Source organism: Equus quagga, chromosome 5 (genome assembly GCF_021613505.1).
Source record: "Equus quagga isolate Etosha38 chromosome 5, UCLA_HA_Equagga_1.0, whole genome shotgun sequence".
Lineage (NCBI taxonomy): Eukaryota > Metazoa > Chordata > Mammalia > Perissodactyla > Equidae > Equus > Equus quagga.
Genome location: NC_060271.1, coordinates 92,829,941 through 92,853,771, shown reverse-complemented (window position 1 = coordinate 92,853,771; position 23,831 = coordinate 92,829,941). Strand labels below are relative to the sequence as shown.

General features: G+C 39.5%; 1 protein-coding gene and 1 long non-coding RNA gene across 5 annotated transcripts in view; one reads left to right on the top strand and one right to left on the bottom strand.

The window, feature by feature from the left end:
* The window catches only part of PPP4R3B (protein phosphatase 4 regulatory subunit 3B), a 63,624-nt gene extending 54,674 nt beyond the window's left edge, over nucleotides 1–8,950 (bottom strand). For 2 of the 3 annotated variants that reach the window (XM_046660951.1, XM_046660953.1), the window contains exons 1-2: nucleotides 8,599–8,949; nucleotides 7,183–7,238 (exon numbers count right to left, since the gene is read on the bottom strand). In XM_046660951.1, the coding sequence (XP_046516907.1) occupies nucleotides 7,183–7,238; nucleotides 8,599–8,740 (198 nt within the window). In that variant the 5' untranslated portion in view covers nucleotides 8,741–8,949. Of the gene's footprint in view, nucleotides 1–7,182; nucleotides 7,239–8,598 lie in introns of all 3 variants that reach the window. The other variant, XM_046660952.1, reaches the window with a different exon arrangement.
* Nucleotides 8,951–9,172: 222 nt separating this feature from the next.
* Nucleotides 9,173–23,831, top strand: part of LOC124239300 (uncharacterized) — a 143,610-nt gene continuing 128,951 nt past the window's right edge. For both annotated transcript variants that reach the window (XR_006888595.1, XR_006888597.1), the window contains exon 1: nucleotides 9,173–9,470. This is a non-coding gene — a long non-coding RNA (uncharacterized LOC124239300). The remainder of the gene's footprint in view (nucleotides 9,471–23,831) is intronic.

The following is a 23,831-nucleotide window of genomic DNA, read 5'->3' as shown; positions in this document are numbered from 1 at the left end:
TCCAGGCATCCAAGGCTCTTTCTATTTTGGTTCCAAACTACCTTCCAAGAGAAAGTGGAGGTAATCAACAAAGTCTGAATTAAGGTCACTTAGTCCTCCTCTTCATCATCATTTTCTTTTGTTCTTTCCTTCACATTCTTAATATAAAGTCTTTTCCCTAAGCCAGTCAAAACAGCAGAAACTAAACGGGATTTATATTCAGAATCCTTCTTCAATGCAAAGAGGATTGACTTTGGAAGATGGTTAAAAATACAGATTCCCATGCCTCTCCCCTGGGGACAGGTCTAGAGTGAGTCCCAAGAATCCTTACCTTTAACAAGGGTCCCAGGTAATTCTTTCAATAAGTCAAATTTGAGAACCTGACCTAAGTGTATCTCTAGTTGTTTGAAAGAGGATAGGGAAGTACCATCAGAGTAGGCACTTTCCAGCTCTATGTATCTATACCAAATGGGTGACAAATCTCACCATTCTTTCTTCCCCCTTCCCCACACCCTACTGTCTCAGTAAAAAGTACCAGGAAGAAACACTTCTTAGAATTGCTTATTCCAAGGGTCAGAGCAAAAGATTCTAGGTGAGAGAACATAGAGCTGGCACAAGAATATTTAAAATAACGAATGAAAAGTGTCAAATGGCAGGGTTTCCTGTATATCCAAGAAGCCTAGATACAGTCAAGCTCAATTTTTCATAGTAGGATCCGTTTTCAACCACTGTGCTTTGTGATAGTATATTTTTGCTCATCTGTGTGTGGCACACATATCTTTGGGATATTAATGCCTCTGTTTAAACCACGAGAAGCTTTGAGTTCTCTTCTACTAACTAAAATATTTAGTCACCACTATGTCCCATGGCAATCAGATTTAAAATGAGCTTGCAAGGAGAATGGGAAAAAATCAATTATATTTGGTCTGGGTGATTATGTCCAAGCACAGGATGGGAGTAAGACATGAGCTGAAGAAGCTTGAGAATTTAGTGTTTACTGAATCAGGTTTTCGCACTGCAGTATTATTGTAAGAAATAGTTATTTTCAACCTTATATATTAAAAAAAATTCTTGAGCTGGATACTGTTTAAATCAGAGGTTCTTAATCCAGGATCTAAATTACACTTGAAAATTGTATCTAAAACTTGGTGTATAACACCTAATTGGGGGAAAGTGTCTCTAGTTTTCATATCATGTTCACAAAGTATCTGTGACATACTTAACAGGGTCTAACAAACCAACGAATTCTGTTTTAGTTTTCCTCCCTGAACTGATACTTCAATTAACATGAATAAAATCCAGAGTCATGAAATATTTGAGATCCTACTGCTTGCCAGACTAATCCTATCTTTGCCCCTAATGACTCTGACAAAATTCAATACAGAGCTAAAGTTTTTCAAAAAGAATACCTGTTTTTCTAAAAAAGGGAAAACAAATAGAAATAGGTTATAGAATTCCATTTCCAGATTCAAAATCAATTAAAAATCTGAAAATGAGTAAGATTAACCAGACAAATAATGCAGCACCTAACTCTCTAGTAGTTCCTAATGGTAGCTGACCTAGTCTTTCTGAGATGGATTTTTAAAATATAGTGTGGTATAACATACAGTCCAGGACAGACATGATACTATTTACAAACAGTAGTGATATCTTATCTTCCCCAAATCTGTGATATATTTGGATACAGTGGGAATAACCCTTGACTAGAATTAGGATCTGAGTACCACTATTTCTGTGACTTCAGCAAAGTACTTTGATCTTTCCTCATTGGAAAAGAGGAAAATGCTGCCTACATCAGGATTATAATAAGATTATTATGAATATAGTTCTCTTATTGAGCTTGCGTGTTCGGCACTGTGTCAAAGCATTTTTCAAACAATAATTTACAAATATTATATAAGACAGGTAGCAACTCTATTTAAAAGATGAAGTTCAGAGAAAATTTATTCAAAATCACATAGCTAGAAATATGGAATTAAAACACTTAAGCGTGTCCAATTCTAAACCCATCTGTCTAGACCCCGAACTAAGAAAGACACCCCCCTCCATCTGATTCCCAAAGATTCCTCATTGGTCTCCTTTCAAACCACCATCCAGAACACATCTCTATCCATCATCCTGCCCAATCTTTCAAACCTAATCACTCACGTCCTCTACTCACACACCTGATCTTTAGTCCAAAGTGCAGAGTGGCCTCTATTCATTACAAATTCATGCTCTCATTTTAATGCAGCATTCAAAATTGTAGAAATCTCTTTCTCTCTTGTATACTCATTAGCCCATTCCCCACGACTCTCAGGCTAAACCCCAACACCCTCAATTTTATTAGATTGTTTTGCCAATTAAGAGATAGATACAATAAAGTATGATCCTTTTCATCTCTACCTTCATCTCAGTGGATGCTCTTCTAACCAAAACCTAGAATATTCTCAATTTTTCTCTTGTAGGATATTAAATAGCCATGTGATGACCCATTGGTCCTTCTTTCCTTACCGAAATTCTGTTCTCCCTTGAAGACAACACATTTTCCTGATTCTCTACATTTCCCAATTGCTTACTCTTCCTCTTTACTGGATCTTCCTTTTATGTCACTATCAAACATCTAATCCAGCAGCATGCCCTGTCAATTCTGTCTTTAATTTATATCTCAAATACATTCATCTCTTTCCATCTCCACTATCACCCTAACCCAATCCAACATTATCTCTTGCTTGGGCTATACTGCAATCTCCCACCTAGTCTTTCAGTTATTGTCTCTCTTCAATTCCAGATTGATGTTACTATTTTGGATAATGTCACTCCTCTGCTGAAAACTCTTCAAAAGCTTTCAAATGCACTTCAAAAATTCAAACTAAAGATAGTGATCAACCCCTAAGCAGCAATCAATCAAGTATTACTGGATGAATGGATAAATGTGGATAACTCAACAAGGCTCAGTCTTAACCTCTGCTCTTTTCTCAATTCATATCTACTCTCTCAAAGGAGGTCCTCTCTTGCAGCTAAAAACAGCACTCAATGATTCTCAAATTGGAATCTCCTGCACCAAACTCTTACTGTATCTCTCGTCTAAGATGTTCATTATAAGACCTTTCCATTCATTTTACTATTGCTTCAAACCTAAATGAAAAAAAAAAGCAAGATCAGAACAGTATATATCATGCTACCATTTATGCCAATAAAAAGGAGAATATATATGTGATTGCATGCATATTTGTTTACACATCCATAAAGCCTCTACGAAAATGTACAATAAACTGCTAACGCTGGTGACCTCCAGCAAGGGAAACCGTATGGACAGAGTCCAGTGTCTAGAGTAGGAGTGAGAGTTCACCAAATACCTTCTGAATTTTTAACAATGTGAATGTACTATCTATTCAAAATAAACAAAGCCTTTTCCCAAATTATTAATGTAAACCTGCTTTCTTCTCAACTTCCCAGTTTCCGGAGAGAACCATCATTTTCCTGGTCCTGAGACTCAAAAATACTACTAGTGACCTTTGACTGCTTCTTTCATATTTAATCATTCACCAAATCTTTCAGCACTTTCTTGAAAATATCCTGGAGCTCTGTTCCTTCTTCCCAATTACATTTACTACACTGGAACAGACTTTCATTTTCTTGTATCTGAATTATTGCAAAAGGTCTTGCTACCTAAAGCTCTTGTTTTCCTCTCCACCCTCAACTCATTATTCATGACATTGCCACACTGACTTCCTAAACACAGCAGTATCACTTTCATCATGTGAGGCCCCTACTCAAGAACCTATAATGGCTCTCCTTTTGTTTAGCAAAGCAAGTTCTCAAATAAAAAAACCTCTGCTGCAAATAGGCTTAGTACCTTTTGTATCAGGTGTACTACTCCCTTCCCTATTACAGTTCCTTCAGCAGACACCACATAGGAAAGTGAAGATTTTCTTAATGATTCTGGCTCTAAACAATCTCTCCCTTTTCAAATTTTCTACTGCCCAAGTTTGTGGAATACAAGCTGCTTTTTATAGTATTTTGCATTGGCGTATACTTGCTGTACATGCTCAGTCAAGAAACTTAAACTTTCTGTGCCTTAGTTACCTTATCTGTGAAATACTTTCATGGGCTTTCAATGAGGACTGGGTTAAAACATTTTATCAGCTATTTTATTACCATTCTATAATTGTTTCACCTGTTATGTCTTGTCTTCCAATAAAACTGAGGATGAGAACTTCCTTATACTTCTTTCCTAAACCCAATTAACACACAATTGTCTTAAATATAAAAGGTACATATCCCTATGACTCCACTTTTGATTTAGTCAAGATCAGTGGGACTGATTCTAAATAACTTAAAATTTTGACACATGTATCAGGCACTTTATTTCATGTTCCACTGTTTAATCATTCTCTTCTCTTTCCAACGTGTTTAAAACACTTAAGTTTAGGGGCTTCTTTAGGGTAAGTGTATCTTCTCTTTCCCATTAACTACTTCAATATTGCCCACTGTAAGTAAGAAGTGATGTGAATCGATGACCTATCAATATTGAGTCGTTTGACATTCAACTCAACTCATTCTAACTTATTTTGAGCCCACAATTCAGTAATTTGCCTTTGGAGAAAATTTTAAAAAGATGTATTTTGAGCCCACAAATCAGTACTTAGCTCATTTTAGAACTGTGATGTTAAAGAATGAATTTATTCAATGTATTTTAATGTCAAGATATCCTATGAGCTATGAATGTCTTATTCATTCACTCAAGGTTTTTATGAGAAATCCACTAATGATCAATATACTTCATATAAATTTTGGAAATGAATGATTTTCTAGACTAATTTATTGAATAACTTAAATGACGACATAAAAAAAGATAATTCTAACGAACATAGAAAAATATCCATGTGTTTGGAAATCCCAATTTGTGTAACATGGTAAAATGTGCAAACTGAACAAGATTTTGGTGAAAATATGAAAAATCATATGTATTACAAAAAAAACAGTTTAACACAACCACCAAATGGCTTTTGATTTCTATTAGAAAAGTGCACTCAATTTAAACAAAAATAAAGAAAACAGGTGACTCCATTTACGCACGTTTTTTCATTCTTATATACAAAGCTTTTCCATTATTCTCATTGCCAAAAAGTTCTCTTATACTCTAATGTTTAGTAAAAAGCACCTCAATTAGAAAAATATATATTAAAAAAGCCCAATAGTATATTATTTAAATATGATTAATTATAGAAAACACTTTCCCAATGGCATAAAAATTTTGTTTTAAATAAAGACTTTTTCCTCCAATACATTAATTTTCTAGCAGAGGAACATTACACATGACACACGTCCCAAAGTTTCTAAAGTATTTACACATCCACTGTGTATTTTTGGACTAATGCTGGGGGACTATTTTATACACAAACCTCTGCCATAATGTGATCTTTCCAATAGTAACAACAGCTAAAGGAACTTGTACACGATTTGAGAAGAATACATATTATAACTAATGTAGGGAGTCACATTTAAAAACACAGTTCCTGAGAATTTAATATTCATGCAGATAGGAAAAAAAATGATCACGTAATATTAGCATTTCTTTCCCCACAAATGAGCACGCAAACAAAAAACAAACCAAAAGTGGCTATCTGGCAAAATTAAGAGCAGTGACAGAGAGAAACCTGCCTGGCTGACTCAAAAATTAAATTTACTTAAATGTCTACTTTAAACATCTAAGGTATAGGAAACATCTTTAAGTGTGCAATACAGAACAAATGTTTAATCTGATTCTCCACCAAAAAAGACATAATATTTTCTAAGTAGAGGAAAAAACTATTAATTGAACATTAAAAATTTTAAAAATATTTCAAATAACTGATTAAGAATTTACTGCATACACAAAACAATTATTTAACAATTTTACTAATAATGCACTATGCGATAGACATAATTTCATTCCTCCGATTGTGTGGTATGTTTTGGGGCATCCAAATTTTCATTGATCTTGAAGAAAATAGGCATTGATGATGTAAATAGAATATTAAAATAACTTATCTTTGCCTTCAAAATTTTCTGCTATATTTACATTACACACTGCACACAGAAAAAACTGAAAATAATCCAAATGTCTCACAAAAGGTATATACCATACATCAGAATACTATACAGAGTTTTTAAAAAAAAATCAACTAGATCTACATTGTTAACATAAACAAATCTTCAAAATAACGTTTGAGTGAAAAACGAAAGTTGTAGAATACATTCAAGAGTACGAGATCAATTGTGCAAAGTTTAAAAACACATGAGAGACTACACAGTATTTATGGATACATACATACGCAGAGAAGGTATAAAAGCATGTACAGAAATAATACACATCAACTTCAGAATAGTGGTTACCTACAGGGAGGATGGAGAATGGATAGAATGAGATGGGTACAAAGGGGGCTTTAACTCTATCCACAATGTTCAACATTACAAAAAGATTAGAGGCAAATATGGTATAATGTTAACATTGTTAAATTTGGTGGTGTTACACAGACATTCATTAGATTATTCTTCGTACTTTTCGATTTTGAAATCTTTCATAATAAAAATGAAAACATTCACAGAATAAAGAAAAGGTGGAATCACTGCTGCCATTTCCAGATTAAATAATTAGGCATGGTAAAGCACAACACAGGTTTTCTTTTCCCAAATAAGACAATAAATATTAACAGAAAACATTACAAAATTGGCAATGTACACTTTTGTAAAGTATCCATTGATTATTATAATAAAAATATACAACAATTATAGAACAGGATTTAAATGCTTCCACTCCAAAAATCCTTTGCCTGAGTCAAAGGATCTAATTTTACACCACGAACAGGCTTTCCTCGATTTTAAAGGTACCCCTTTGAATTTTCTTCTATGCCATTTCCTTTAAATGTGATTGAGAATAAAAGGCTTAGTGTACAGGATATAGAAGAGACCTGGCTAACTGTAGTTAAATAAGATTAATGAATACATAGTATTCTAATATAACCTAAGAGCAGCTCAATTCAAAGATAAATTACTGCCAGTACAAAAACTTTCACTTTCCAGTTTGAAACTTTTAACCTGCAAGGAAAATACATATGGTCTGTAACTCTGTTTACCAAACATTTTTTTCTGGTCAGGAAAGATTTCTCATCTTTGTCAGATTAATACTTCCTTGATCACAGATGAAGTCTTTCAAATTAAAGATAAACAACTACTTGCCTGTTGTTTCTGATATGCAGTGTTTGGATTTATCTTTGATTCCAAGAGCAGTGATCCTGAAAGATACAAAATAATATTTCTAAGTTTCAATTTACAAAACCCTGAATAAAAAATCAGAATCCACATTAAAAAAACAAAACAATTACCAAACCAAAAAAACATATTCTCTTCACCCAACTAGACATTTGAAGTAATCAACTGTATTCGAATTAACATTTTTCTCTCCAGATCCAGGCTTCACATTTAATTTAGAACCTATCATCCTATCCCCATACACACTTAAAGGAAAAAATCCATCTAAGATCAGCATTCAGACCAAGAATATAAGGAGACTAGGTGACTATTAAAGTTTTATTGAAATGAAAGTTTTACGGTCTAAATGACCACCACTTGAAGCCAAACTCTTTTTAACAAAGTTATTTTATTGTTATTTCCAGATTGACAAATAAAACAAATTGCAAAGGACCACAATAGGGATCTAAGTACTTAGTACACAAATTACAGAACTGCATTTATCCTTTTTGCTTAAGAACACAAGGAAGGATATCTCATGTAGAAATAAAGGTCCATGACTTTTTAAAGTAAAAGGGAAAGTGCAAGAGTACAAATATCTCAAGAATAAATCTAAGATTGTTATTTTTCTACTGTCTGGACATATCAGCCGCTCAAAATGAGGCATTCAGATTACAATGAGAAAAATGTTTTAACTACGGCTCTACATTTTATAATCTAAAAATTTCTCACATATGACTCCTACAATAAATCAACGAACAGAAGTTTACAATCAGCTTTGGTGTCCTAACTTGTTTAGGGTGTAAAGTATCCACTTTTTCACAGCACTCTCTACAAAAACAGCCTGGAGGGATCCCAGAGTAGAGATGTGTATGTGCTTGTGCGTGCACGTATCGTGGCAACAGTCCGCAACAGACCCAGAAAGAGATGGCTTTTGGTATTCCCCAGCACCTGTCGACTGTGGCAACAGGGGCTCGTTGGTAACAACGGTTAAAGAAAAAAAAACTGAGAAAGAAAAGTTTCACTAAATCTTTTGTACTGGACATACAATGGATAAGAAAATAAAAGATCAACAGAGGCGATCAGCTCTGTAGGACCAGCAGATCACTAACTTGTCTTTCATTACCTCCTCCCTTATCACTTCCCCTCTTCAAAAGAGGAGTGACTGGAGAGGAAGGGGTCAAATCCTTAATAGGGCTAAGAGGCGGGGGAACGGAGAATCGGCGTCGGACTGAGGAGCTTTCCAGGCAAAGTAGTTTGTTTTTACCGTACAGAAGTGCAGGCACAAAACCAACGCGCTGTCCCAAAAGGTGGCAGTAACAGTACTCGGCCCAGGGCCTAAACCCCAGGGCTGTGCCCAAACCGGAGGCACTGTCCCCTAGCCTACCGTTCCAATAACCTTACCGTCGGACTCTGCCCGAACCAGGAGCGACATTCCCTTGAGCTCCTCCACATAAGTGGAGGAGACGTGCCCGGTGCCTCGATCGTCCCATTGCCGGTCTTCGTTCAGGGTATAGACCTTCACTCGCCGTCGCGTATCCGACATGGTGGCTGCTATCCTCACCGCTCCAGCCGCCGCCTCCTCGCTCACCTCGTCCGCGCCCCTCACTCCTGAGAGACGGTAGTGGCGGTGGCGGCAGCGGCGGCGGCGGCTCCGGAGAGGCCCGAGTTCACCATGGCTATCAAGGTTCAGCCGCGGGAATGAGCAACGAGAGCCACCGAGACCTCTCCGCCCACAACCGCGGTTACCTCTTACTTCACCCCCGCACACACCCACCCTCCCCTCCCTTCTTCGCCCAGATCTCGTTCGGTCTCCCGCCGCCGCCGCCGCCGCCGCCGCCGCCGCCGCAGTAACTACTACAGATCCGCCATCTTGAAACCCGATTCTCTCTGCCTTTCTCTTCCTCCTCCAGCAGGCTCGCACGGGCTGTCCTAGCAGGGGCTACGGCGGCCGACGAGTCCAACGCGCGGCGCCCTCACTTCTACATGCACTTCCCGGCCCAGTTGTGCTTGGCGTTCTCGCGAGGCGGGGTGCTGGACTTTGGTGAGAGGGCCTAAGGGCGACTTCCTCTTCTCTCGGCCCCGCCTGCTGGCGCGGGATCTCGGCCAAGTGGGCGGTTCTCGCGAGCCCCCGTCCGCAGGTGCCGCGAGACTCCTCTGTGTGCTGGCTGCAGCAGCTGAGGGGTGGCTCCGGCTTCGTGAGTTGTCTGGCGGCGCTCGGCGTGCGATGACGGGTGAGACCCAGCTCTGAGGAAAAAGCAAAGCCACCCTGGGAGGTACGCATCCTTGGACAGGACTAACCCTGTGCAAAAAGGAAGGAAATGTGCTCGTATTCCTTAACAGAAGCTCACACTCTCAGCCTATGTGAGAAAAATAATTTTAAACCTGTTTCTGTGAAGACGTAGGAACTTTGAGCCCTTTCAAGCGACCCGAGCCCACTGAAGCTCGTTATGGAGTCTGTTACAGTTAAGCCTCTCCTCAGGCAGTGTTCTTTGGATCTTCAGGCGATTATAACGTCGTAAAAAAGTGTGTTGACAGTTTCCTATTTCCCGCCAGAGCGTTTCACCGTTAGGCTTTTGGTAGCTGGCCATTGAAAAGCATACTTTCCGTTTCATGAAAATACACTGCCCTTCCCGTGTTTGTAACCTCGGAAAATAAGTCTTCAGATACGTTTAGGGAAGTGGCGGGAAGCTACCTTCCTATCACCTCTAAGAGCACTCTTTTGATATTCTTCAGTTTATCTGGCGGGTATTTCTTGCGTTATCTATCGGGAGGTCTTCGGCGCTGAATAAGCGAGCGAGGAATTCTCTCGGCATTCACGTTGTCAGACGTAGCCCGGTGGACACAGGGCGAGCACTGGGCAGTGGTTCGTTTCATTCCCGGTTCGATCTTGGTAGAATCCTTTTATTTGTTCTTTAAGACACCCTCAGCTTGTTCAGCCGCCAGTTCTTTACATCCGTTAGCCTGAAAGATGAAAACCAGGCGAGATGCACACGTTGACCCTGCAGCGCATCTTGGGAGTTGTAGTCATTACCTATCAATGGTCTGGTCAAAACGTGCTTATGTTTTGACCAGATGTTGTGCGTGGACACCTTTCAGCGGTGCACATAACGTGAGATAATGTCTTACACAGAGCAGATGCATGATAAAAATAGATTCTAATTTAAAATTCTGGGTACGTAGGAGTTTTTAATCTAAAGAGGACCTCAGAAAATGTATTTGAATTAAGTAGTTATAAAATACATAACAATAGAGCCCATTAATTGATATAACTGATGTGGACAAAGTGCATTTTGAGCCCAGAGAAATGTAGCATTTCTATCCGGGATCAGAGAAAGCTTCAGATAGATAACTTCTGAGCCTGATGTTAGAGGATCTCTGAGTGGGAGTTTGGTTTGCAAAGGTTTTTGAGGCTGAGGGGACAGGCTGAACGAAGTCATAATGTGTTACTGACCTAAAAGAACTTATATGTGAGTTAAAGGAATGGAAACTATACAGAAGTCACTTTAACACTATACATGTTAAGAGGTTAATATCCTACAAATAGATCTAACTCTGGACATAATTGTGAAATAAGATGGGTCATTTCCTGTATTTATTCAATCATTCAATAAATGTTTGTTGAGCATATACTGTGTGCTAGGCACAGTTCTATATGGTGAATAAAATAGAAAAAGACCCTTTTCTCGTGGAGCTTACATTCTAGTGTAGGGAGGCAATAAACAAATATATGCCAGGTACTCATAAATATTATGACCAAAAATAGAGTAGAAAAAGGTTAGAGAGTGAGTTTGGGAAGTGTAATGATGTTTATTGAGGAAGTCCTCTATAAGAGAGGCAGTCAGCCAGCCATTTCCGCAGGGGAAGAGAGAGCTAGGAAGCAGGAACAGCAAGTACAAAGGCCTTGAGACTGCAGCCTGCTGAGTGAGTGAGAGGGAAAGCCTCTCTCACACTCACTCACACTCAGGAAACCAGTGTGATTGAAGTGGAGTGAGAAACAGGGAAAATGGTGAGAAATAAGGTTGAGAGTGGGGGAAAGGCTATTTTGAAGAGCCTTGGGTTTTACTTTGAGTGAGTTGCAAATCTGTTGGAGAGTTTTGAACTAAGGAGTGAAATGATCTGACTAAGGTTTCAAAACATCCCTCCCATCTTTTCTTCAGTATCTCTTCTGGTATATCCCCTAAGATCTGGTGACCCAGAGAAAAAGAGAACAGAGTTAAACTCCTAGGACTCATCTCTCCCTGTTGCTGGATCCTCAGGCACACGTTCTTCCTTGTTTTTTTCCTTCCGCGAGGCCACAGCCATTACTCTCAATCTATTCTACTGCAACTGACCCATCTCTAACATTTGTAGGGATGGATATTTGCAAGGTTCAGGACAAGTATACAAATGCAAGACCATATACTGTAAGTCTAAATTTTTTCTTGAGGAAGATTAGCCCTGAAGTAACATCTGCTGCCAATCCTCCTCTTTTTGCTGAGGAAGACTGGCCCTGAGCTAACATCCCATCCATGCCCATCTTCCTCTACTTTATATGTGGGATGCCTACCACAGCATGGCTTGACAAGTGGTGCCATGTCAGTACCCGGGATCCGAACTGGTGGACCCCGGGCCACCGAGAAGCAGAACGTGCGCACTTAACCGCTGCGCCACCAGGCCCGCCCCCGTAAGTCTAAATATTTAATAGTTTTAAGTCAAGCTAACAAACTGTTAAATAAAACATATTTTCTTCTCTTACCTTTGATATACCTTGACAAATATATTTTCATAATGACCTGGAAGCCAGATTCAAATCTAGAGTTCTTGAGCTCCTCAGAGTTCCAGAGTCTCTCTCTGGTCCCTGAAGCCCTTAGCCTGCCTTCCTTTTCTTCTTACACCTCAGCTCTGTCCTGCACTTTGATAGCCCTTATGTGCACACATGGAATACCCCAGCCTCCTATCCAAGCCCTGTCTACAGTCCCTGAATGTAGTTATCCCTTGGCCACTCCACATGAGGATAGAACTTGAGAAGAGGACTGTGCAGACCCTGGAAGCAGGGAATTCCAGAGTGCCCAGAGCATGGTCTAGAAAGGGGAGACTGGGTTCCAGGTGGACATGTCCCTTGGTTCCATGGGCTTATCACCTCAAGGAGAGAAGTACAGACAGAGGACCCTCTAAAACACAGGGCCCAAGTTGGGTCTGAGGGCGGTACTGCACTGCAACAATGTGTTTTCCAAGCAAAAGTTCTTTTCTTCAGGCCGTCATCAAAGTTCACTCCAAGAGTTCGTGTGTGTGTGTGTGTGTGTGTGTGTGTGTGTATAATTACATTATTACCTTTTTAAAAAACACAAATAATGGAATACTGTGCATGCTGTTGTACAGTTGTATACTAGTTTATTTAAACCATCTCCTATTTATGTATATATGTGTCATTTCCAGTGGTTTGCAATTTCAAACAATAAATGATTATACAGAAGTTATTTCATGTGTGCGAATATATTTGTAGGTTAAATTCCTGGAGCAGGGTTTTGCAGTCTTCGCATCACTAACATTTTGGACTGGATAATTCTTCATTGTGAGAGGCTGTCCTGTGCATCACAGGATGTTTTGCAGCATCCCTGGCTTCTACCCATCAGAATACTACCCATCAGAATACTACCAATCAGCCTTTAGTATTGCACCCCCTCTGCCAGTTGTGACAACCAAAATTATCTCCCATCATTGCCAAATGTCACTTGAGGGCACATTACATTTTTTTTAATTTAAATTTTTTATTTATTTATTATTTTTTTGAGGAAGATTAGCCCTGAGCTAACATCTGCCGCCAATCTTCTTTTTGCTGAGGAAGACTGGCCCTGAGCTAACATCTGTGTCCATCTTCCTCTACTTTGTATGTGGGACGCCTCCCACAGCATGGCTTGATAAGCAGTGCGTAGGTCTGTACCTGCGATCGGAACTGGTGAACCCTGGGCCATCTAAATGGAACATGCAAACTTAACTGCTGTGCTGCGCTGGCCCCCACGTTACACTTTTTTTTTTTTTTTTTGAGGAAGCTCAGCCCTGAGCTAACATCTGCCAGTCCTCCTCTTTTTGCTGAGGAAGAGTGGCCCTGAGCTAACATCTGTGCCTGTCTTCCTCTACTTTATGTGTGGGATGCCTGCCACAGCATGGCTTGCCAAACGGTGCCATGTCCGCACCCAGGATCCGAACCGGCAAACCCCAGGCCGCCGAAACGGAACGTGTGCACTTAACTGCTGTGCCTCCAGGCCAGCCCCCACATTACACTTTTTAATTCTTGAGAATTTAAAAAAATATATTGTTAACATCTACATGGTGAACTGGGTTCTCAGTCTAATTGACTCATGTCCTCAAAATGTGAGGCTTTCTGTTTTTACCTTTCCCAATTCTGTTAGATATTTGTATGAAAGAAACTTTATAAACTTTTTTTGTATATTCACTCATTTTTTCCTTATGGTGATTAATCTTTAAGGCTTCTCTATTTAAATAAACCACTAAAACTGATAACCTGTATCCTCTTCAGCTACATGCCTATTTCTTTTCCTTTTTATAGCCAAACTGTTCAAGGGTTGAAGTTGTTTATACTCCCTTCATTTCCTCACCTTCTACTCATTTCTATGTTGAACCCATTCTGGTTTCCAGCAACCCCCAGCCCTTACCAAGAAGCTCTTGATAAACTCAATAAAGACTTCTATGTTGATAATGCCAATGGACGTTTTACTTGATATAAGTTAAAATAGACACCTTGACCACTTCCTTCTAGGAACACTATTCACTTTACTTTCTTGACAAATAACTGTTGCCTTTCCTCCCAGCTCTTTGATTACTGCTTCTTTGTGTTATTTGCTGTCTCATCCTCTATCCAACCATTAAATACCAGGAGTTCCTCAAAGGCTCAGTCTTAGTTTTTCTTCTTCTTACTCTTGACTCTTTCCCTAAGTGATTTCAACTACATCCCTTGCTTCAGTTTCATTTATATGTAGATGATTCATGAATTTATATCTCCAGGCTAGACCTTCTTTCAGAGCTCCGGACTACTATATCCACATGCTTATAGAACACCTGAAATGGCTCAAAGGTAGCTCAAGTTCAGCATGCCCCGAACTGAACTCAATCTTTTTCTCTTCCTTCGTATTCGGTTCTCTTCTGTGTTCTCTATTTCAGTGAATAGCAAGTTATTCAAGTCAGCGACCTGGATGTCATCCTTAACACTTTGTTTTGTTTTAAACTTGTATTTATTGAGAACTTGACATGTGCTAGCCATTGTTTTAAGTGCTTTGCGTGTCTTTTTTTTTTTTAACTCACAACCACCCATATCGAGTCATCACCAAGTTCTGTTGATCCATCCACTTCTCTTCATTTCCAGCAGCACCATCTTCTTCCCAGCTACCATTATCTCTATCCGCACTACAGAGTGCCTGTAGGGAAGCATGGTATTTGACCCCGTAATCTCAATCATCCCTCCTACCCCATACCCTTTCCCCATTCTTTGAAATGGACAATTTATGAACAGTTTTTAAGCCTCCTACCTCACCGTTCCAACAAAATTATTGCTCTAAATTTTCTCATAGAGAAGTTCTGGGGCTACCACTGTCTTTAACCAGAACCACTGCAATATAGTCTCCTGCTAGGCTCTTTGAATTTACTTGAACAGTTCATTACCCCTCTTCCCCCAATCTCTTCTCCACTGTACAACCAGATGATCAAGCTAAGCTGGAAATTTGATCATGTTGTCAGTCACCATTTCCTCTTGTGTCCTACTCCTTTATGTTGCTAAAAATCTTTCAATAGTTGGAATCCTTTATATGATTGATAAGGCCCTCTTGGTCCTGCCTCTGCCTATCTCTCCACCTACATCTTAGAACCCACATAACAGAGGCTGGCCCTGTGGCCGAGTGGTTAAGTTCATGCGCTCTGTGTTGGCAGCCCAGGGTTTCTCCAGTTCTGATCCTGGACGTGGACATGGCATTGCTCATCAGGCCATGGTGAAGTGGCGTACCACATAGCACAACCAGAGGCACTCATAACTAGAATATACAACTATTTACTGGGGTGCTTTGGGCAGAAGAAGAAGGGACAAAAAAAAAGATTGGCAACAGTTGTTAGGTGCCAATCTTTAAAAAAAAAAAAGCCCAAATACAGTTGGCCCTTGGTATCACGGGTTCCACATATATGTTTATGATCTGTGGTTAGTTGAATCCATGGCTGTGGAACCGCCAGATGCAGAGGGCCAACCAGGGGACTTGAGCATGGGTGGATTTTGGTATCCTCTGGAGGTCCTGGAACCAATCGCCTGTGGATACCGAGGGACTACTGTACTCTTCTTCCAGACCCTCATGCCCCTGCTTGCCGTAGTGTCTTTGTACAGGTGTTCTTTTTGTTTGAACTTTCTTCCTTCCAATCATCTCCTTGAGATGTCGCCACACTTATCACTTCCATAATGTAGCCTTCCCTGACTCCCCTAACTAGTTCAAATCCCCTTAGAATGTTACAAGTAACAAAAAAATGAAATTAGTTTAAATGATAAAAGGAATTTATTGGATCATGTGATTGGAAAGTCTGGAGATAAGTTGAACCTCAGGGTTGATTTGGTTGAGTGACTCAACAGTATCAGTAAGAACTTGATTTCTTTCTGCCTCTGAATTCTATTTTCTGCTCTGTCAAATTCATCCTAAGCCTGACTCCTTTTGTATCTTAAGGTGGTAACCAAGAGTTCCCAAGGGTACATAGTTCTTAATCCACATCAAAAGAGAGTTTCTTCACATATCCCTAGTTGCATTGTGATTAGACTAACGTAGGTCACATGCCCACTCCTGAACCTCAAGTTTTGTTAGGGAATGTTAAGCACTGATTGGCTGAGGCAAATCAGGGTCTATCCTTGGAGCTGGGGTTGGGGTTAATCCCACCCAAATCCCGTGGATGTTACACTATGTGATATGGGTAAAATTGATACTAGGAAGACAACCAGAGTATCCGTTTTATCTTCCTATTACAGATTCTTATAGCACCATGCACCCCTCCATTGCAGGATTTGTCATACTTGTAGCTTTATTTGTATGATTTCTGATTTAATAACTGTCTACATCTAGATGAAAAATTTCCATTAGTCTAGGGAGCTGTGTTTTTTCTCACCATTGTATTTCCAGGTGTGGAACATAGTAGGTGTGGAACATAGGGTGTGGAACATAGTAGGTATGGAACATAGGGTGTGGAACATAGTAGGTATTCAATAACTATTGAAAGATTGAAGTTTGCTTTAGAAGTTTACTACTCAATTTTACAATCCCCCTGGCAGGTAATTTAATAACTACCCCATCAGCTCATTGAGATTAGACTACATCTTTGAAAGCTCCAGGCTGGTATCACTAATTTCTATCTCCAAGTAGTCAATTCTTGACACATCACTGCATGCTATTTGTGAAACAAATTTGAGCATATTATATTCTTTTAACGTCTTTCAATAGTTTCTGATTTCTTGTAGTATAAATTTCTTTAGGTGGCATACAAAGCTCCTCTGGTTTGGCCCCTACCAAACTCTGGCTCTCTACTCTCAAGAGCAAGGCTATAGACTGCTGACATTTCCTGGGGTGATTTTTTTTCAATCATAGCCCCTCCACCATTCCTTACCAAATGTTTTTAGAGGTCTTTTCTCTGGGGGAGTCTAGTTTCTCTAAGTACTCCCCCATATCCTGCTTGGGTTAAGGCAGGGAAGGAGGCTAAAGGCCCAACCAACTGTTTGATATTCAGGCTTTCACTTAATCCCTGCTTTTAACTCTGCTTCATAATCTCCTACCATCTACTGTGACAAAAGTCTCCAGGTCAAGTCTCTCTCATTTTAGGAAATAAATCTCAGTCTCCTGAGGTGGTGGTGGCAATGTTATAAGAGTATGTATGGGTATGAGTGTGTGTGTGGAAGGGGATGGTAGTCCTTTGGTTACGTGGGATTGAGGGGTGGACCCAGGCTTATAGCTCCTCTCTATATAGACTTTCACCCTGGCCTCACATTCTCACCCCTGATCCTTTCTGGTTTTATGTGGAGATAATTAGTTCTCTTTTCTTCTCTGATTACCTCTGTGGTCATTTAGGTTGTAGCTTCCTCTACTCTGCTAAGTCCACTATTGCTCTTCTATCTGCTTGTCATGCAACTGACATTTGTTAAAATCTCTTTTGTCTGCTATTGTCTCTTTTATTTCGTTGGCCCTTTGGACTCTATACTTTTTAAAAAATGTATTTAACTGTCAAAGAGATGGGATGCTTGTGTGTGGTTAATTCTCCCTATTTAACCAAGGTATTCTAATATGTTTTTATCGGTTTTTCATTTTAGTTCTCTAATCCACTTGGAATTTTTTGTATATATGAAGTAGGGTGCTAATTTATGGAGAGCCAGTTATCAATATCATTCATAGATGAAATAATTTGAAATGCTATTTTAATCATATTCTTTACTGAATTCACACACACACATACACACATATACCTATATATATCTGGATTTGAATCTGAATTCACTACTCAGTTTCCATTGTTTTATTTGGCCAACTCTAGTATGACAATTTAAAAAGAATTTTTTTTTTAGTGAGGAAGATTGGCCCTGAGCTAACATCTGTTGCCAATCTTCCTCTTTTTGCTTGAGGAAGATGGTCCTTAAGCTAACACCCGTGCCAGTCTTCCTCTACTTTGTATATGGGATACTGCCACAGTGTGGCTTGATGAGCGGTGTGTAGGTCTGAGCCCAGGATCCAAACCTGTGAACCTCAGGCTGCCAAAGTGGAGCACAAGAACTTAAGCACTATGCCACCAAGCCCCCCTAGTTTTAATTGCTGTAGTTCTATAGTTTGTTTTGATATTTGGTTGGTTGTGGTGGCCATATAAGTATACCACTCAGATCTCCTTCCAAAGAACCTACTCTGGGGTTTGTTGTTGGCTGACAGCCAGCTGCCACTCCTTTGGATCTACCATTGTGTTTGTGCTGAAGCCACAAATACTTTGAGCTGCTCTCAGCCAGTGACTGAACATAGCAGGAGTGCTAAACTTGTCCTTTCCTGCCCAATGCAAAGCTCCTCTAATGGGCACCTTTGGCTTGGGGAACTTCTTATCAGCCTGGATGAAACTTTCTTCAACCTACACTGTAATCTGAAGCTCTTTTCACCCAGTAATTCTCTTCCTCCCTCCTTTTACAGAGGTCAGACTTACACTATGATCTGCAGGTTCTCCCTGCCAGTTCCTGAGTCTGCATATTTTATCCTTCACAGACATTTCCCCCAATTAATATCTTGTGTATCTAAGCCCTTCTTGGCATCTACTTCTCTGAGGACGAGAACTGACATAGGTGATACAGGGAGTGGTGCAAGAAATCAAGCAGTAAGATGGGGGTTTGGGTAAAGGTTTACTCAGTGCCTGGCACGAGGTGGCTACTTGACTATTGATTTCACCAGTTATGACCTAGGAAGACATCCCAGAAGAGGGGAATGCTGTTGCCTATACATTCAGGCATTGGACGATAGGGGGGAAAAATGCCTACGAGAATTCAGAGCTGGCCAATTAAGTTGTACTGCCTTGCAGAGGGATAGTGAGAAGTTGAGGGCACTTAATACACAGTTAAAACTAAGTTTGGGAGCCAGGAGGCCTCCTTGGAGCTTCACAAAGAGGCCCTTACTTCCTACAGTGGAAGAACAGACATTGGGATTTGACAGTTTACAGAGCTCTAAAGATATTTGAACGCTCAGCCTAGGGAGGTCTGCTATGCAGTTAGGGCCCTGGTTGGGAAAGCTTGAAGTTTGAAACATGGGATAGGTGCTTCTGAAGATTTGCGCTTTGTAAATACCCTTGAACCCATAAGGCTTGCAGAAGTGGCTCATTTCTCCTAGTAAGAGGTAACACTTCCTGCCTTGCAGAAAGACCTCTTCCACAGTTGCTCCTGTTTATTCTAGCTGAGAGGTAACTAGGGTTAAATCTCAGCATAATCTGCCTGGGGACTGCTGGGCCTGATAATGGAGGAAACAGATTACACGCTGAAGGAATGGAAATAATAAGGTAGCATGTACTAGCAGGAGCCAGAGGAGTACACTTAGGATTGGATTTTGAGGGTGCTTGATCAAGAGGGATGGAGGTTAATACTGGGTAATCAAGATTTCATTGACTTGGGATGCCTTTGGGACAGAAGATTTAACTCTGGCGAGGACCTCAGGGGATGGGGCAAACTCACTGCTGGGGTAGCTCTTAGAAGCCTGGAAAAAGTGAGAGATGTGGAAATGAACTCAGATCATGGCGGCTTTTGACCCCTGGAGAAGATATTTATTTTGGCATACTTGTGTGGTTACTGCTCCCTTATTAGTTCTAACTAATTGTTTTGTAACAATTTGAAGTGTTTTTTAGATGGTCATCTGCAAATATTTTTGTTCCTCTCTACCTCTTTTTAATCTCATCAAGTTGATTAGGACCTCAGAAGGTTGATGAGAGTAATAGTAGTGATTTTTGTTTTCTTTCTGACTTTAATGGCAATGTCTCCAGTGTTGCATACATGTTCTTAATTTCTGATAGATGCCAATAGATACCACTTGCCAAGTTAAGGATATTTCCTAATATTCTAAAGTCTCTAAGAAATGTACATTGAATATTATAAATTGCCTTTTTGCATCTGGTGATCATCTGGTTTTTCTCTTATAATCTCTTTAATGGATTATATTGTCATTTTACCCATCCTTGCATTCCCACGGATCTACTTGATCCTAATAGCTTTTATCAGAATTTTATTAAGGCAATTTATTTGTTTTCATAAATGATAATGGTCTGCATATTTTTATGCTTTCTTTTTTTTTGAATATCATCTCTTCTAATTTATGAATCCTTGGCAATTGCATTAAATTATATAGCCACAATATCAAAAACTATAGCCAGCTTTGAAATTTTAGTTTTCATGAAACATTGGATATTCTTTAGTGCTTCCCAACACATGCAGAATAAAATTCAGAGTTCTAAGCCTAATATGCTAAATCCCTCCACCATCTGACCTCTACTTACTATCTTCTTCATCCACTGATTAAACTGTTTCCACTCCATAGGTGGCCTTTCCTTTTATAATCATCCTTTAAAGCCCAGCTCAAGTATCACCTTTCCATGTTGAAATCCAATTCAAATTCCACTTCTTAGAAACTTTCTCTTTTTCTTCCAGTTAGAATTAATCTATTTCCTCCCCATCTTTTTATAACATGACTTTTTTTTAAAACCTTTACTAGGGTGCCTATCAAGCTGCCTTTCATTAATTAGTAACTCTATATTAGACTATATGTAAGTCCCAGGAGGAAACAAACTATTGTATAGCTTAGTACTGAGCTCATAATAGGTAGTTTTAATTACCTTTAAATTAATTTAGTAAGTTGCAAAGTTATTTTGAAACCTGTTGCAGTGATGTGAGATATGCTTGAGATAGTAAAACTGGGATTGTTTTAAATATTACCTCTATAAAAGTCACTTATGCCCCAATTGCTTTCTAGGATATTCAGGTGAATATCCAGCTGATAGGTTGGTTGGTGACTTCACACTTGTATTTAATAAGCAGGACATCTTTCTCTTCAAAACTCTTTTGCCCCTCCAGGTTTACTATTCATGTCACAGATCCTATTGTCTTCACAATCCTCAAGCCAAAATCCTCAGCCATAACTGCTTCTTTCTCTTCTCTCCACATTCGACCCACACTCCCTTCTATCTGAGTTAATCTAAGTCCATCCATTTTCTTTTTATATTTCCTCTGCAGTGTCTTGGTATAAGGTCAGCCCACTTTTTCTGAATATTGTCTCTTCCCAGGAGTGGGCCCTTGGCAGTTCTCTGACTAGTTGCTTATACCAGGTTTACGCCTCCAGATTTAGCAAATAAATACAGGACACCCAGTTAAATTTGAATTTCAAATAAACAAGGAATAATTTTTTTAGTATAAATATATCCCAAATATTGCATGGGCTATACTTACACTGAACATTTGGTGATCTGAAATTCCAATTTCACTTGGTATTCTCTTATTTTATCTGGCAATCCTAATCAGTTTTGACATCTTTCCTAAGATGAGCCTATCCTTTTCTCCTTCTGGAGAACTCAAACGCGAAGACAGGTAACTTCCTTTGGGACAGCCATCTTTTGCCCCATGCTGTGAACATATGTTTGCATAGAAGAATAAAATTCTTATGTGGAAAGAGGCGCAAATGAGGCCATGAGTTTCCATAGGCAAGTAGGGAGGGAGAACTGCCTTAGTTCCTGATGACTTGTCAGTCCTGGTTCCAGTCTGTGACAGGTAGTGTGATTTGGCTTCTTTGAAATGAAATTCATGGTCCTGTGATAAATTTCCCCCTTCACTTTAGCTTAACTTAGGTTGGTTTCTGTTCCTTGATATCTAGACATATTCTCTCTTTTCCATTTTCACTGCCTACCACCCTAGTCTCAACTCTCATGAGCCTGGAATTTTGTAAATGCCTGTTAAACTTTCACACGATCTTGGGTGTCTACCTTCTCCATGCAAGTAACCAAGCATATTCTTGCCTGATTAAATGCTTGGAAAATATTGCTGGCCATCTCCTCTTATATTCTTTAATAAAATTTGCTTTCTAATTCTAGTGAAGAACAAGCACAAGATTAAGGAATAAAAGATATTGTGAAATTGGTTTAAAAATGAAAAGGTTGCTCTATGTTCTAAACATACAACACCAAGTGAAAATGAAGTTGTTAGTCGCTTTGTCTGGAACTCTCTATCCCAAATAGCTGCATATCTTCCTCCATTTCTTTTAGTTCTCTGCTCAGTGTTACCTACTCAGAGAGGCCATTCTGGATGATTTTATATAAAATAGTACCTTTTCTGTATCACTCTAACTTCTTACCCAGTTCTTTTTCTTTAAAAAAGCTATCACTACCTAACATGTTGTGTACTTATTTACTGTCAGTTTCCATCCACTAGAATGTGAGCATTGGAACTTTTTCTGTTTTGTTTACTGATGATTTCCCTGCACACATTATAGTATATGGCACATAGTAAATGTTACATAAATGAATGCTGTGCTTGGCTGAACTGAACTAAGAAAGATACTGAAATTCATACTACTATCTTAGATCCAGAAATTTAAGGTATTCTATAAGAGAAGAAAAAATGATTGTATAAAAACTGTAATTTATGGGTAGAGGTGAAATGGCCGGATAGCTATTAATAATTATTCTTAAAAGTCATGTATATAAGCAATATATTATCAGAATCCCGTCAGGTTCCTTATAGATAACATATCTGACTCTTGGGTCACCATGGTAAGGGGTGCTTAAGTTGCTTCTCAGGAACTGGGAGTTGACGTCTTGTCCAGTTCAGGCCAGTTGAGACCATCAACCCATCAACTGTGCCTGTGTGAATGTCCCATAGGAGACCTTTTGATGTTAGGGGGCTGAAAACTCCACCCTCAGTTCATGCTACCACCACCATTTTGTGAACATGTGTCCTATGAAGAGCCATGAAGCTTGACTATGCTTGCACAGATCGTTGATTACCTCACTTTCCTTACCTCCAATCATCTATCCCCACACTTCAGACCACCCTGCCTCTTTATCCCATAAATATCCCTAATCCTCATTTTTGAGAAGGTAATTTGAGACTTGAGATGGAATCTCCTTGCTTGGCAGCCTTGTGAATAAACTGTTTCTCTGCAGCAAAACTTGTCTCAGTGACTGGCATTGGGCAAAATGAGCCTGGTTTGGTAAAAATTTGGCGAGCCAGCCAGGAGCAAAAAGTCCAGACAGACATTTTGCTCATGGTTCATCAGCCTCTTGCTGGTATTGAGAGCCTGTGGACAAGTCCAAGCAGCTGCCAGGACCACTTATCCTAGGGACTGTCCTGGGACTTTCCTTGGCTCAGTGTCGCTGACCTCTGGCACATAATTTTATTTTTTTGTAGCAGAGAAACCGTTTCTGGGTTTGGAAGACATCTTTTCAGTGAGTAACTTCAGTACAAATGACTGGACTTTTGTTTTGTCTTCCCTTTGGTTTGACCTTCTTTGTGATGGCCCTGGTTTCTAGGATGCCCTGAATTTAGGGAAGAATTAGAGAATTTCTGCTCCAGAAATTCTCCTAGTACTGTCTGGTTTTGGAGATCTCCTGGTACTATCTGGTGTCTGAGTTCTGGTTCTAGCTGCGGCCTTGAATAACATAAGTATTTTTATGACCAGTCATGTCTAAATTCTGAAACATTGGGAAATGTTAATTCCGTCCCCACCTGCAGCTTTGATCTGCATTCTCCTGAAGTGGGCGACTTTTTGTTATGAGCCCATGAAAAGGAAAAAGATGATATTCTTTTGTCACACCATGTGGCCATAATATTCTTTAGACTCCAGACAGAAATGACCTGAAAATGGATCCCTAAATTATAATACAATCTTGCAATTAGATCTGTTTTGTAAATGGGAAGAGAAATGGTATGAAATATCTTACGTTCAGTCTTTTATGTTATACCAAAATAAGTCTTTGCAAAGATGATGTAAGATTTTTATTCAACAAGAGGGAAAGATAAAGAAACTTGTTTTGCCTGATTCTAATGAAAAGGAGGACGATTTACTGCTAATTCAGTCAAATACTGTGACCACTCCTCCTCCATCCCCTACAGTGGGACTGTTGTTCCT